The 15,860-nt window shown below is 31.9% G+C and overlaps 1 protein-coding gene across 5 annotated transcripts in view; it reads right to left on the bottom strand.

The window, feature by feature from the left end:
* Nucleotides 1-2,359: 2,359 nt before the first annotated feature.
* The window catches only part of LOC145610213 (187-kDa microtubule-associated protein AIR9-like), a 45,920-nt gene continuing 32,419 nt past the window's right edge, over nucleotides 2,360-15,860 (bottom strand). For all 5 annotated transcript variants that reach the window (XM_081665498.1, XM_081665499.1, XM_081665497.1 and 2 more), the window contains 7 exons: nucleotides 14,177-14,358; nucleotides 12,953-13,108; nucleotides 11,963-12,094; nucleotides 11,470-11,528; nucleotides 4,580-4,612; nucleotides 4,337-4,468; nucleotides 2,360-2,773 (listed from right to left, as the gene is read on the bottom strand). In XM_081665498.1, coding sequence (XP_081521624.1) covers nucleotides 2,597-2,773; nucleotides 4,337-4,468; nucleotides 4,580-4,612; nucleotides 11,470-11,528; nucleotides 11,963-12,094; nucleotides 12,953-13,108; nucleotides 14,177-14,358 — 871 coding nt within the window. In that variant the 3' untranslated portion in view covers nucleotides 2,360-2,596. The remainder of the gene's footprint in view (nucleotides 2,774-4,336; nucleotides 4,469-4,579; nucleotides 4,613-11,469; nucleotides 11,529-11,962; nucleotides 12,095-12,952; nucleotides 13,109-14,176; nucleotides 14,359-15,860) is intronic.

Below are 15,860 nucleotides of genomic sequence, written 5' to 3'. Positions count from 1 at the left end.
CAACAATAAAAAAAAAAAAGTCGAATTATAAATTACATTTTAAAAAAAAAATTGTCATAGGCAATAATACTTTAATTAAAATATTATGTGTTTTTTTGTCTGAAACTATTAGATAGTAAAATAAATAAAATAATTAAAAAAAATAAAACATAGAATCTATACGAAAATATTTTCTTGAGATTTATATATGAAAAAACCGTGCATCGCACGGGCTTTCATCTAGTAATATAATAAGAAAAGTGATATTCTTTCAAAATTAACAAAGAAAAGTGAAATGAAAAATATACATTTAAAAATAAACTAATAAAAAATATAAACTACGTTCAATAAAAAGAAATTCAATTTTTGATTAGATAAAAAAAAAATGCTAAATCATTAAAATAAAAAAAAAATCCTTGCTTCTTATATTGCATATAAGAAAAAATATCCGCTAATCATTTATCATTTTTCTACTAAAAAATTAAATACTCTATTAACAATATTTATCATATTCAATGATTGGAATTCTTCAAGAGCATTTGGTGGCCACATAAGAAAAGATCTTATTTTCACTATTAAAAATTAGATTTCAATTTTATTATAGAATTAAAAAATTCACTTGCCACCTTATTAAAAGTGACGAGTGAGATTTAAGAATTTTTCCACGTTGGTTAAAAAGTTAATAGTGATTTATTAGATTGAAATTAATTATAAAACTAAAACTACCTTTTTAAAAAAAAAAACTAAAATTCATCTTTTCTTTTAAAAAAAAACTAAAGATCAACTTTAGATATATTTAAATAATTTTTTTTTAAAATAAACTAATGAATAAATTATATTTTGATGTTACAATTTAAATTATTAATTAAAACTGTGTACTAATAACAAAAAAATTAAGAAAGATTGAAAAACAATAAACATAAACTACATTCAAGTTCAAAATTGTGAAAAAAACGTTCTATTAAAATATTTACAAAGTGATAAAAATACAATATATGATTGTAATAAAATTAAATTTATATAAGAAATATAATTTCAACTAAAAAAAATAAAATTGAAATAAAAATCACGTTAAATTATTATAAAAAATATTCCATTTTGGATTATAAAATAATAATGTAATAAGAAAAGTGAAATTCTTTCAAAAATAACAAAGAAAAGTGATATAAAAATATACATTAAAAACAAACTAATAAAAAAATATATAAGCTACGTTCAATAAAAAGAAATTCAATTTTGGATTAGATAAAAAATATCGTTGATCATTAAAATAAAAATAAAAAAAGCCTTCCTTTTTTTCTTGCATAAAAGAAAAAATATCTACGAATCATTTATTATATTAAGAAATTAAATACTATATTAACAAAATTTATCATATTCAATGATAAAAATTTATCACCATTTTAAATTTAGCATTGTTTTTTTAATCCTATATAACCAATCTATTGTTAATCTCATAAACCCACATAAATAAACATACATGAATCCCAAGTGCCAATATCTCAAAAGTGGAACATCTTAAAATTCCTTGTTTACACAATTAGTGATTTATTATATTTTATTTTATTATTATAAGATTCAATAACGTCAATTGACACTTAACTAACATCAACTCATTAGGTCACATTATAAATTACTTTCATTAAAATATCATATGGTTAAGTAAGAAAATTATCTTTTCTTGAGATAACATCAACCAACAAAGCCACATTTTTTCATAAAAATAATAAAAACTATCTTTTTTGATAGACAATAGTAATTTAATTAAATTATTATATGGTTTAACTAAGAAAGATAACTTTTATTGAAATTTATGTATGGAAAAAACCACTTGTAAAAAAATGTATGGAAAAAACCACTTGTAAAAAAAAATGTATGAAGAAATCGTGCATCGCACGAGCGTTCATTTAGTTACAATAATAAATTTAGTTTTAATCAAATATAACTATTGTAGTTCGATATAATAAATTAAGTTCAACAAATATAATTTCAAATCCTAAAACATTAATCGAAGAGAACCAATCATGTTAATAAACTTTCTAAATAGAATAAATTTTAGGAAAAAAAAAAAAGAATAAATTTGAGAATTCATTATAAAAATACATGAATCGCTGCATCAGTAAAACTAATTTTTATTTATTTATTTATTTGACAAAATGTTTACCTATTCTTATTATTTTCTTTTTTAAGCTAAATAATAAATATTCATCGCTTTCCCTTATTAAGTATGTGGGCCTTTTTCTGAGATCATCTCATATTATTGAAATGTTTTGATACATGATCGTGCTTTGTTGGATGCTGTTGGGGAAAAGCTGAAAACCTTAATCGAACTCTTCCTAGAGAATTATGTATGACGAACTAAAGAAGATATAAGAATATAAGATGATATGCATATAGTATTAGTACATCATCGAGTTCTATTTTCATTATCATAAATTACTAATAAATTTACAGAACCAAACTTGCAGCTACACGACCTGCCATCGCCTATGATGAATCATAAAGAAAATTTCGATACAGGTAAGAAAACAAACGGATATGAAACAAACAAACCTTACTTCAGACTGATGGAAATGACCTTTACATAGATTCACTGTGTGAAACTGTGAACATGTTTCTATGTTTCTATTTTCAACAAAGAATTCAGGGATGTGCTGTTGAATTTTTGAGCAAAACCTCTGAGAACAAGCACAATTACATCCCTCAAGTAGCGTGTATGCACTATAATATCTGCTTCATTATTGCTATCAACCACAACCCTCAACCGGTGTTGATCATTGCGAAAAACCTCCACCTGATCAAACAAGTAACCTGTTATGATTAAAACTTTTCCAACCAAAACAAACTGAGAAAATCTGTAATACACCAATTGGCAGGTCTTGTTTTAAGAAAAATGTATTAGGTACAAGTTTGCAATTTCCGAGAACAGTAGACCTCTCTCCTGGGCTACAAATAATACAAAACCAGGCCAATACCACCAGATTACGGACTTTACAACCATTACCATCAGTCAGCAAAATTAATACGGAGTACTCATTAAGAAACACCATATATGGCATCAATGCACCATCATATGTTTATCAAATATCTTCAGGCTCCACGTTCAAAATTTAAGGGATTAAGTACTAGTCTCACAATGACAAAAAACTGATTTGACCGAGATAAAGTTGGCGTGTCATCTTCTAGCAAGGGAAACATCAACTTAATACTTTTTTAACAAGAGAAAGACTACTCACAGTAGCTAGACAAGGTATCACGTACTGTTTTGCTCTGGTTTGGAATCATGTAATCATGTTAATAGTATGGCTTATAATTATGTAGTCAGTATCCTGATCCATCTTAACACATGGATTTGAGATAGTGGAACAGAGCAAAGATAATGCTCATGTACCACTGTTCCAATTGACATAAAGAATGAAAAAGAAAATTACTGGGTAATGCTCAAAATATTGCAGTATAGTTAAAACTAGTTTAAGGTCCCGTGCAATGCACGGTTTTACTTAATCAAATTATGAATTACAATGTTACTTTAACATTAATATATTTATATATATATAAAAAAAATTAAAACAAATACTTGAATTTCTCATAAAAAAAAATTAACTGAATTAATATTATATTGTTATCAAAAGTTATTGATTATTAAACATTAAAAAAAAACACTCAAATTTAATGATTATACTGTTTTATATGAGAATAAAATTTATGTTAATTATAACCCGTGCAATGTAATTATATACCCCATATTTCCTTTGTTGGCATGTTTTGACAGGCACAATATTTTATAGTATACTATAACCGGAAAAATATTTTATACAAATTTAATTGACTTAACTTTTATGACAATTAATAATTAAGGCTTTTTAATTTTTGTTTTATATATATGTTTATAGTTATTGAATTGTAGCGTTATTATTATAAATAAATCAAAAAATTTATAGTAAAAGCTAAAGTGTCTAATCCTGGTTGGAGCAAAAAAAAAAAAAAAAAACTTTCAAGGAAAAAATACATTGTAGAATGATACGAAGTACAGGATTAGTACATTATTCTAATTTAATATATTACCTTATATGTTTGTTTATTATAGAAAAATACCTATTATAAAAAATTATAAAAAATATGCATATAGAATATATTTCGAATATGAATGCCAAATTGAAGGTCAAATATTATAGATGATATAAATTGATATTAATGAAGATTTTGTACAAAAAAAAAAAAAAAAAAAAAAAAAAAAGAAAAAAATGGCGGGAAAACTTTTAATCAGAACATGACAAGTCAGATTCGCTTTTAGTATTATGTAATTGATGCTATGATGGATAAAAAGTGATAGTCTGCCTAGCTGAGTATTACTTACATGGAATGGGGGAGCATAACTGCCACGCATTTCAGTAGTTGGGAAAGAGGTTTTAGAACCAGGCTTCACCACTTTGGCTCTCTTTCTGTTGATTTCAAGTATTCTCCTCTCAAGTCCCCCAGTATCCAAAATCTGGGGATGTCATATGGTATTTTAAATCATCAATTCAAAAGAAAATAATAACAATAATAATAATAATATACAAATATTTCAAAAAAAAAAAATGGCAGCAGAAGTAGCAACCTTCTTGGATGATGGAGCCTTGTTGCATATTACCTGTTGCAAACAGTAAAAGTCGTTCAGCTTAACCAGACCACACTGGAAAAGGTTCACATGTCCTTTGGATTATAATTATAGTTATAATGAAGTGAGATTAAAGGAAAATTGAAGCAAAATATCATGCCCAGTTCTAATGAAGTGAGATTAAATGATATTTGAATATTGAATCATAATGAAGTGAGATTAATAGCTCTGTAACTTTTAGTAAGTTTGGAGCATCAGAGAACAATTGTGTATCTTACTAGATTAGCAAAATCAGCCCCTCTGTCATCAAAAGGGTCACTAGGTTAAAACATCTGATATGTGCCCCCCCCCCCCCCCCCCCATTCCCTTTCCGAGTGCAGTATTGAAATGGGTTGAGGCCATTGTCTTCTTACACATGATCACAAAGTTGCAATGAAGGTGCTTAAGAAATTTTTTTCCTGAGAATTGGAATTACAGGAGCCATAATTGGTGATGGGGGTTCTCATTTGCTCATGGTACCTTCCAAAAGATGTTGAAGATGTAGTTCATCACAAGGTTGGTCTTGCATATCACCAGCCAAGCCCAAATTTCCAACCAAGAGAAAAAGTTTATCATGGGTCTTTTCCTTTTCTTTGGTTATCATCAAACGGTGTCGCATAAAGACGGCAACAAAATATAGGACAAATTGGAGAGAAGGTATATGCAGCTATTTGTCCTTATAGAACTGCGTTTTAAACTCAAATTGGGAACTTCTTACAAGCTTGTCTATGGGAAGTTGTGTCACTTGAGTTAAAGCATAAAACTCAATGGGTGATCAAGAAGATAAACTTTAAACTTGCTAGCACCACTGAGCAAAGGTGGTTAGATTTGCATAAGTTGGAAGAGCCTATGTTTGTGCTAGTGTGTATAAGGCTCGAACCAAAAAGTGGCATGATTTTGAAATCAAAAAGGCAATGTTACTTGGACTCGTCTATAATTGTCGTGTCAGACAAGGAGTCGGAGGTCAGTCCTAAATTTTGGTCGACACGACACTGTAAAGGGAGTGTCTTGACTAATATTTAGGATATAGCTATTATATAAAGTGTCCAAAAAATTTAATCTGACACTTAAAAATATAAAATAGATAAAAGTCAAAAAATTAAAAAAAAATTTAAAAAATAATAAAAAAAACACGGAGTAATACATAGGGAACATCTAAAGTCTAAACATATTCTAATACTCCCTCCGTCCCTAAATTACATTCCTGTTTAAAAATTTACACGGGAATTAAGGAGGGAAAAATAAGACAAATAACAATAATTAGATTATGCAATGGGAAGTACAAAAATAGATTAGTTATTACTCATGACATGTCATCAATCCTTTGCAAAAAAAAAAGGACCAATCACATGCTCCTAATTGAAAATTTTCAACCAATCATATTCATTGTAATTTGGCACAAGGATTATGAGTGAGATTAGGTAAGGATGAGTGAGAAAGCATTAAATATAAAACAGAAAAAGAGAGTTGATTTACTAAAATAAACTTACCAAAAATAGAAAGGAGGAATGTAATTTTGGAATACCAAAAATAGAAAGGAGGAATGTAATTTAGGGACGGAGGGAGTACACTTTTTTTAGACTTCTTTTGTTTCCTTTCTTCTCTTTCTACGTATTATTTTGTTACAAATTCCAATACTCTGTTTCAAACTATGGTCTTATCTTTCTATCTTATCTCTCCACCATTAAATCAAATGCATGCTTCCAACCCCTCCTTCTCTTCTCTTCTCTTCTCTTCTCTTCTCTTTGTTCTTTCATTCAACAACCAGCCACCACGAATGGCAACCACAACTCGCCGGCGATCTGTTCAATGTGCCGGACAATATATCGGTGAAATCGGGATTTTCAGGCGACTAAAAGCCCTATTCTTTTATTGTCTGTATGTGTCCTGCAATTTAGCAATTCACGAAATTTTGGTCGATTTTTGAACTAAACCCTAAAATTTTAAATTACAAATCGGCGACACTTGTTTTAGACACTTTTCCGATCCCCGAGTCGACACTTTCCAGGAGCCATGTCAAGGGTCGTGTCGCGCGTCGTGTCGTGTCGACACACGACACCCATGGCCAAGGCAGGTATCGGAGTAACACAACAAAAAGGTGTTCAACGTTGATGACAAAGCCTCTAGTACATTTTTGAATTAAGGTTATATCCTAGGAAGCTCAAATCCTAGTGTAGTGGCTCACTGAGGTGAAAGAGGTCTTTCCACACGGGGTTGTTGGGTTATGGGATAAGGGTAAGTCAAGTTCGTTCTTTAGTCAACGGAATATCGTCGCAAGTTGTACTATGAAGGTGTCAATATTGGCACGGTTTACACACTCATGCTTATTTGATACAAGAAAGAGACATCAAGTTAAGACACTACACTAAAGACACGAAAGGGCAAGCCATTTTTATTCTCATTAAATAACTTTATTCTGGCATTTTTTTTACTTTATCATTTTGGATGTAGATTGCAAATAATGAGAAATACCATGTTTAATTCAAGAGCCACAAGTAGGTAGTGTTGAAAGCCCATAGAGAGACATACTTGTTGGAAATATAGGAAAAATTAGAGCCTTAATATACCACATAAAGTTTCCAAGAAATTATGAAGTCAATAATTTGAGCTAAAAACCATCTTAATGTAAGCAGAAAGATATGAGTGCCTAAAGTAGGCATGGCAATTTAGTTCGAATTCGATTCAAATCCGATCCGATCCGAAGAAAAAAAAGTCCGATCCGTATTCGATAAAAAAAAAATCCGGATCCAAATCCACCAAATAAAGTCTGACTCCGAGTGGGAGTCGGATCAGACTCGGATCCTGTGTAGGGTTTGATCCGATTGACCCGAGTCCGACAAAGAGTAAGACATGCGCTTATTTTTTATTTAAATATTGTACGGAGTACATATATTAAAACCCTAAAAACCCTCCTTCCTTACTTTTCACATGTAGCTGCCACCCCTCTTTCATTTATTCATTTTCCTTCAAACTCAACTCTTTCTCTCTCCTCTCTCAACGCCTCATTTTCTTAGTTTCACACTGTAATCCAAGAGAATATCTATCATAATAATTTTGAAGAATCAAAGTCACCACTACTTAGCAATTTAACAAGATTATTGTGTTTGGGTGCCTTCTAATCTCCGACATGGGCTGTTTTTGGCTTTTTTTGTTTTAATTTTTTTTTTTTTTCATAATATGTATTAATTCATATAAAATACCATATTTTTGCATTTGCTGCAAAATTTTAAGGCTAAATATTTATTGCTTATGGTGTAATTTTGCCGGATTTAAATTCGAAGGTCCGACAGTTTGGAGGTTCGAATATCCAGCGGATTCGGACTCGGGGGTTTGTACGGCCTCGTGCCCGAATTTATAGTCCGTTTATAAATCGGGTCGGATTCGGATCCGTCCCGTTCCCATTCCTAGCCTAAAGTCATTAACAGATACCATTGAGCAGGGGCTCACTACAAGAAAAGACTAGCGACACCCACTAAGCGAGTAATTGACTTCAATATGATAGCCTATCTTGGTAATAATCTCTCATACTACCCTTTTTACTCCAAACTCCACAACTCTCAAACCTTAATCAAGTTTCACTCAATTTGCATTCAAGTACTAAAAAAAATACAATCTCTATCACATTTATTCATCAAAAATCAACTATTCCTACTAAAATATTTGCTAGAAAAAGAACCTCAACTTCCTCCTTGATACTGAAGGTGAAAGAGTTTTGAGCTAAAAATCTAAAAGGTGGCATTTTACAACGGGCTTGTTTGGTAAATGGTTTTTCATTGGCTATTTGGTTGGCTTTTGGCTTTTGGCTTTTTCATTTAGTCAAACATCCAAAATTTGTGTTTGGTAAATGGCTTTTTCAGCCAGCTGAAAAGTTGGCTTTTAAGCCAAAATGAAAAAGCTACTTTGAGTAGCTTACCTAAGTTACTAATAACATCAAACAGCCAATTTTACCAAACATGTTTTTAGACTAATAAAAAGTCAAACAGCCAACAAAAAAGCCAATACAAACAGCCAGTCAAACCAGCCAATCAAATCAGCCGACAGCCAACAGCCAACAGCCAATTGCCAATCAAGGCCAACATATCTCTCTTTTTTTTTTTTTTTTTTTTTTTCCTTTTTTAAAAACTATGACATATCAATTTTAAGTTAATGATAATAATTGATATAATATGAGATTTGGACACCTGATTTTAGTTGTTGATTTGTAACTAGTGATAGCATTGTTCATATTGTGATAAATCTTTGTGAGTAATTGGGTGTAGGATAAGAATACCACAATTAAATTGTAGATACATAAGGACATTTGTATTGGTTGCATGATCATTAGTGATTAAGTTGGGAATAGCTTCAAGCTGTATATTATCCCAGAGAAGTAGGGGTAAGGAACCATAACAAGAACAAGACACTGCCATAAATGTCACCATACCAACCCTTAAAATCCTTAACCGGCAGCACCAAACTGTCTACAACATACCAAAAAGAAAGGTGAATAGCACCCAATGGTACTTAGATGAAGCAACACAAAAGTTAGAGATTGATGAGAACTTGGGTTTTCTACTTATACTCTTGGTTTGAGGAGGTTCATGAATTGGCTTTCCAAAACTTACCCAGACTTAAATCTTGAGTTTTTCTTATCTTCTGTAATTACTCTTATTGGAAACAATGACTATTCGGTTATTCCAACTCTACAACAAACCTCAAAAACTCACCCTCCGACAACACAATGAGCTAATTTGTTTTAATTCGGATGCCGGCATATCTATTTGAAGTTTGCAAAATTGTGTGTAGTAAATATGGTTGGTGGCGCAAGAAATGATCAGGGAGGTAGAAATTCATTCTAACTCATGGAAGGAAACTCACCCTCTCTGGCCCTTCGTATTCTTCATCAAATCTTGGGATAAACTATTTTAAAAAAGAAAGACGTAGGAAAGATTCACAAAAATGAGAATTTGGTTTTATGGATGGCCTTCACAAATAATGATGACATACTCTTGTCATGGGTTATTTGGATAACAAGAGCATTTTGATATGAGCATAAACGCTTGGATAAGCTGAACTAGTATTTGGATATGGCCTCCATAAATAATGATTAACAAGTGTGTGTCCTCAAATATTTGGATAACAAGAGCATTTTGATAATATTGTGTTCCCAATGACAACAATAGCTTTGCCAAATATTACTTTTTTGGGTCTTTTGTTAACAAGAAGCCTAAAGCACAACTAGTTACTTTTTTTTTTAAGCAAGCAACACTAGTTACTTGTGACACTTTTAGAACTGTCTTAAACCATTCAAGCAAATGAAATTAGCAAATTATCATTGATTGTTCTAGAACTCTGTGGGCTTTTGTGAATGTACTTTGATTCGTTTAAATACTCATTTGGATTTGATTCAGAATTTCAACCTCAAAACGGCCTACAATTTCATATCATATTGGCCCAAAATAATAGTCCATCCGTCCCTTTTTTATCTACCCTTATGGCCAATTTTTACGGGAACTAAGAAGGGGAAGGAGGAAGTTCAAATAGTAGTAGTACATGGGAAAGCTAAATTCACATTGAAAGCAAAAAAGTAGAGAGAGAAAGTAGTGGAAGTACATGGGAAAATTAAATTCACATGGAAAAGCTAACTTTTGCACAAATATATTTGCAAAATAAAGGATAATATAGGAAGATCACCAAATAAAGACAAGAGAAAATGAAGGTAAATGGGTTATTTACTGTTATCCTTCAATTATAAAAAAATGAGATGGGTACATCATTTAGATCCACCGAAAATGGCATAAGGGTAGATAAAAAAGGGACGGAGGGAGTATCCTTTTACGCGAATTGTGACAACATTGTTCATCAGTTCTCCAAACATCAGGTTTAAAGTATTGAAACTTTTCAATTATAGATTTGGCAAACAAAACTGTTCTAACAGTAAGTAAAGTCACCCCATGGACCAGAGAGGTACAAATTCTGTTTCTTGTGGACTTTTAAAATTCATTTGTTTACAGGACCAAAATCATTAACTTGTATACACTAAGGGGGCACTTGGAATGAGGGTAATAGATTAGGGGATAATAAAAGTCAAACTAAGTAAATTATAGTTGATTAGAGGTATTATTGTATGGGCGCAATGTCTCCATGGATGAATTGGGGTTGTAGTGACATAATAAATAGGGAGGTGGAGGAATCATTACCCTCAAAATGAGGGTAATATGTTACCCACCCTCCCCCTAGTGCAACCTATTACCCCCTAAATGAGGGTAATAGTTCTCTTTCATCACCTATCACCAATCCACCACTACATAAAGCTTCTTTTAATCACATCTTCACAAGCTCCCTCTAATTGGAAATGGAAAGGGTGAAAGCTAAATAATATTGACCACCTATGCATGAGAGGACAGAAGTTCTTCTGGCACAGAAAGACAGGGTGGTCAAAAGACAACCCATAATTTTGAATACTCATGCATGGCCTTATTTGGAAGACAAATGATGACCACAAAGAGATAATTATACTCCCTCCGTCCCAAAAAGAACGACCCATTTGGCCAAAACTTTGTCCCAAAAAGAATGACCCATTTGCATTAAAACACCCACCAATTTGCTACAATATTTGTGCAAAATTAGCTTCCCCATATAAAAATTTGATTTTCCATGTTATTTTATTACTTTCTCTCTCTATTTTTTTACAAACCCCAAGTAAATTTATCTTTCCAATATACTTTTACTTCTTTTTACTTAACTTCCTTAATACCCGTATAATCAACCCAAATGGGTCGTTCTTTTTGGGACGGATGGAGTAATATATTAGTTGAACTGCAAATTATTTTCATATCAAAATAATCAAATTGTATTGAGCACATTAGTACCTCAAACTTCGCAGAGCCAAAATCAAGCTTTTTCTTCACTTCTTCAAGAACATCAGGCTCTACAAGCAACAAGGCAAAAGGTCAGATTTTAGGAGCTATTAGAATTTACAAGGGTATCTTTTTTATTAAAAAAAAAAAAAAAAAAAAGAATTTACAAGGGTACAGTGATCTATTAAGCATAAAACATTCGGAACTTTCAACAATGAAAAGTAACTAAAAATAACATTAAATATCTGGAGAGGGGGAAGGGGAAGGGGCATCGATGGAATCAAATTGTGCAATGATGTTGAAATGATTTGTTCCACAATCATAATTCAAGCAAAGGGAGATAATATGATCTTATGACAGCCATATGATTTGTAAGCAAACCAACTGGGTATAAAATAGATGACAACTGCTGTTCTGCATCAGACAAAATGATAGGGAAAGAAAAGTAATAGTCAAACAAAAGCAAACTTCTTAAGAAATAATGTCTGATTACAGAAGTGTTTACCGACTGCTATTGGCTCTGTTGAAGCCGAGACCGGGTGTCCCTCAACTCCATCATCTCTCACAGGGGTGTATACTGCTACAAGTCGATACCCCACATCATCAACATTAGCTTCATACATCCTTCCCATTTCCCCTGGAATAGTAAACATCATAACTCATAAAGTTCTCACAGTCACAATAAATGATGTGCTTAGTGTATACCATGAGCAAATGCATATCGGAGTTTGTTAGTGACTTAAGTAAACGGTCAGTAACAATAATGCAAAATTCTGACAATGCAGATTTGAAAAAAGCCTCACTAAGTCTTTCAATGAAGATATGAAATTTAAGAAACTTCAGAGCACATCATATATGGTAGTTTGTAATTGATTAGAGTACCCACTATCCTGACGGCGACAATAATTCAAATTGCAAACAATAGAAAGATTCCAAAAGCTTCTCCTACACTATCACTCGAAATGAAATTTAACACACTTCAGCCTGGTTGATATTTTTCCAGCAGCTTCTTAACCATAGTCAATCGAAATGACACAGGATACTCCCCTAACCCTATCCAAGTTCTATTCCAACAGCCAATTCCTGGGGGGCTTCCTAATAGGCTAAGAATGATGTTTGTATTCTCCAGCACGGATGAGCCTAAAATGACGCAACGAAGCTACGTCTTGCTATAAATTCAATATGATATTTCAAATGCCTTTATTATCACCTTAATCTAAAAGATGACCCGTACAAAACATTGAATATAACACTTCCATTAATCTGTTCTTTAAGGACGAAAGACCAACATATTCAACGTGTTCATCTTCTATGTATATAATGATCTATCATATCACTATGAATGTCATTTACCAATGATGAGGTTTTACTATGATAGTTTTTAGATTACAATGATAGTTATTAGATAAGGTCACATTTACATGCATAAAAAGATGATCATAGGCTAACATATAATGAAGTTTATGGAGACACAGAGTAAGCCTGACGGACATACCTGGAATGGAGATGAGATCAGGACTGCCAACCATGGATCTAAGCCACTGTATTCTGCTTTTTCCCTCTTTTCCTCCACTATAAACTCCTTGAACAGCATACAAATTAGTGTGAAATCCTCTTCCCTCAATCTCCAGTTTATTAATTCTAGGTATTCCTGAAGATAGCAAGAATTTAATTTGATAGAACAACTCCTACATAAATATTATAGGATAACACGACTCCTGAGTAGAGCTAAGTGGAAAATGTAATGATTAAATAGTGGCAACATCAAGCAAGTAATATGAAATGTAAGTTGTATGACTTGTCAGCTCAGAAAACAAAGAATTGTGCTCCCTCTATCCTCCAATTATTGTGCTTATGGACTTGCAAACTCATATTAACATAGATAGTAGGTTATGTAGGTTTTTTTGTTGGATAGAGGAAAAATAAGAAGTAAAATTTGAATAAGGAAACAAGAATTGATGGAGGGTCCAGCATCACTTGATTTATGAAGAAAGAGAGAGTGAGATAGCTAGTACTAGGGCCCATAACACATGAGTTGGATGTGTTATGTAAAAGGTGAATTTTCCATTTAAGGTAACAAGACAATCATATGGGGACTGACCAAAATGGTAAATAGAACAATTATTTGAGGACAGAGTAGTGAAAAAGACATGTACAGCAATTAGTTATGCTTGCATTCCCTTCATGCTGTTTATCATCCATTTGAGTAGCTCAGTACCTCTCAAGTGAGAAAAATGGGAAGAAAATTTTCTTTATTTACAAAACAGTACATCAGACATAGCCTATTGCATGTAAAATGCTCAAATACGCAATGAATAAAGCAGATTTCAGATATCTAACCCAACCAAATTGGTCATTACTAAGTAAACAAAGGGTGAAACATAAAGATATGGAATAGAATAATCAACCTCTACCATATACAAGCAAACATCACATGATCATACAAAATAAAAATTATCATCTAACTGTATGTGCATTCTAACATCAGTCATGACAGTCAATATAAGACAACTTCTTTATTTATTGTCCAACTTCTCTATATAGGAACTACTATCCATTCAGTAACTATGACATACTCATGCGAAATAAGATGTTATTTCCCAAGTATACATCATTAATCATTTCCCTCTTCTATTTTACCTTTGTATCCGTATTACGGAGTAATTCATTTTAGGAACTGGGAGAAGAACAGAGAGAAAAAGTGGGGAAAAAGATATACCTGGCATTATAGGAGTACTTTCAGTATATACGGGCTCACTTGACCTTCCAAAGACATCGGTAACAATGCACTCACATCTCAAGCAGCGATCAATGTCTTCATAACGCAATCTGTAAGAGCAGGAACTTTCTGAAGAAAGTAACTCCAAGGATCTGACATCCTCGGAATCTGATGAATAATACCTACACCACAGTGCATATCAACATCAAGGTAAACTAAAAGTTTCAGAGAAAAATATATCAAAAAAAAATTAGGAATATTCCTCAATGAAATGCTTTTGAAAAATGAAAACACCACTTTCTGGCTAAGTCATTGATTTTTTTTTTTTACTTAAGTGTGGCTACCAAAGTCACTCATGGGAATGGAAAACTAATTTTAAAGGGGCATACCACGGGTATGCTAAAATCAGACCATTAAAACAAATATGTTATAAAGGAAAAATATCATGCAGTGAATGAACAAAACGAATACCCTCTTCCATACAAATCGATGCAACATGCATGCAAACTAAAGTTAACAGTCCCCAACTACCCTCATAAAGACCTTTCACAATTTCAATATACTAGACTAGAATTTAAAACATAATTAACTTTAATTCACAAATTAAAACAAACAGTCCCCACCTATCCACAAGTTAGGTGGGGACTGGTGTAGAGGAGAGGGGACTGTTAAGTTAAGAAAAGTCCACACTAGTTAACGTTAAGAATCTAATATATTGTTTGTCTTCCAGCTGTTTGGAAATATAGTCTTAAGAAAATTTCATTATACTTTAGATTTCTTGGTACTTTATTTTTCTCAAATATAAGCTCATTAAGAAATTCCTCAAAGGAATTTGCAAAAGAATCTATCTGCTTTCAGCTTTGGTAATTTGGTACTTTGGCAATGTGATTAATACTTCCTCCATTCCCCTACTATTGCAACAATTACCAATTTAGGAAGTTTATTGCAACATTTCTCTATTTGTACATCTTTTCTCTTTTTCTCTCTCTTCAACCCTCATGTTGCGATATTAGGAAAACAGAGGAAGTATTATTCATTGTATATTTATTTCCAACTAAAAAAGTGTGGCAGCATAGCAACATTTGTTTCGCCAAAATGATCCAACAATTATTGAAATTAATTCACGTGCCTTGTTGACCATGTAACTGCAAACGATGGGTATTGTAGCATTACAATGTGACCTTGGGTTATCTTTAGTTGTGCATATGATGTGATTCTTTAAGACTTGTTTATAGATGTTTGACTTTATCTTTAGAATGTAAACTCATTCATTGTATACTCTACGTACATTGATTGAACACTACTAGCAAACTATCAGCATTACATGAAGAACATAAATATTAAAACAAAAAGGACCATTTTTTATTTCTATCACTTTACTTTTTGATGGTTTTGAGTTTTACCACCTTTTACTTTCAAAATAAGTTAATGTTGCCACCATTTAACAGCTTTTGTCAAATGTTCCATCAATGTAAGCCCACTAACATGTTATCCCTAGTTTTCTCTTTTTTCTACCTTCTCTTTTGATTTTCACATTTAAATAAATTTTTGTTCCAACAAATATTTAAAAGTGGGTTAGGTCAAAGTATGTTGTTAAAGATTCGATTCATTTCATGTTCATATAAAATGAATAAGTTACTTAACATATATCAATTATAATAAACTATTCTTCCCTTAGGGATGA

This window comes from Chenopodium album, chromosome 24 (genome assembly GCF_948465745.1).
Source record: "Chenopodium album chromosome 24, dcCheAlbu1.1, whole genome shotgun sequence".
Lineage (NCBI taxonomy): Eukaryota > Viridiplantae > Streptophyta > Magnoliopsida > Caryophyllales > Amaranthaceae > Chenopodium > Chenopodium album.
The sequence above is the reverse complement of the archived record's forward strand: the minus strand, read 5'-3'. Positions and strand labels throughout refer to the sequence as shown.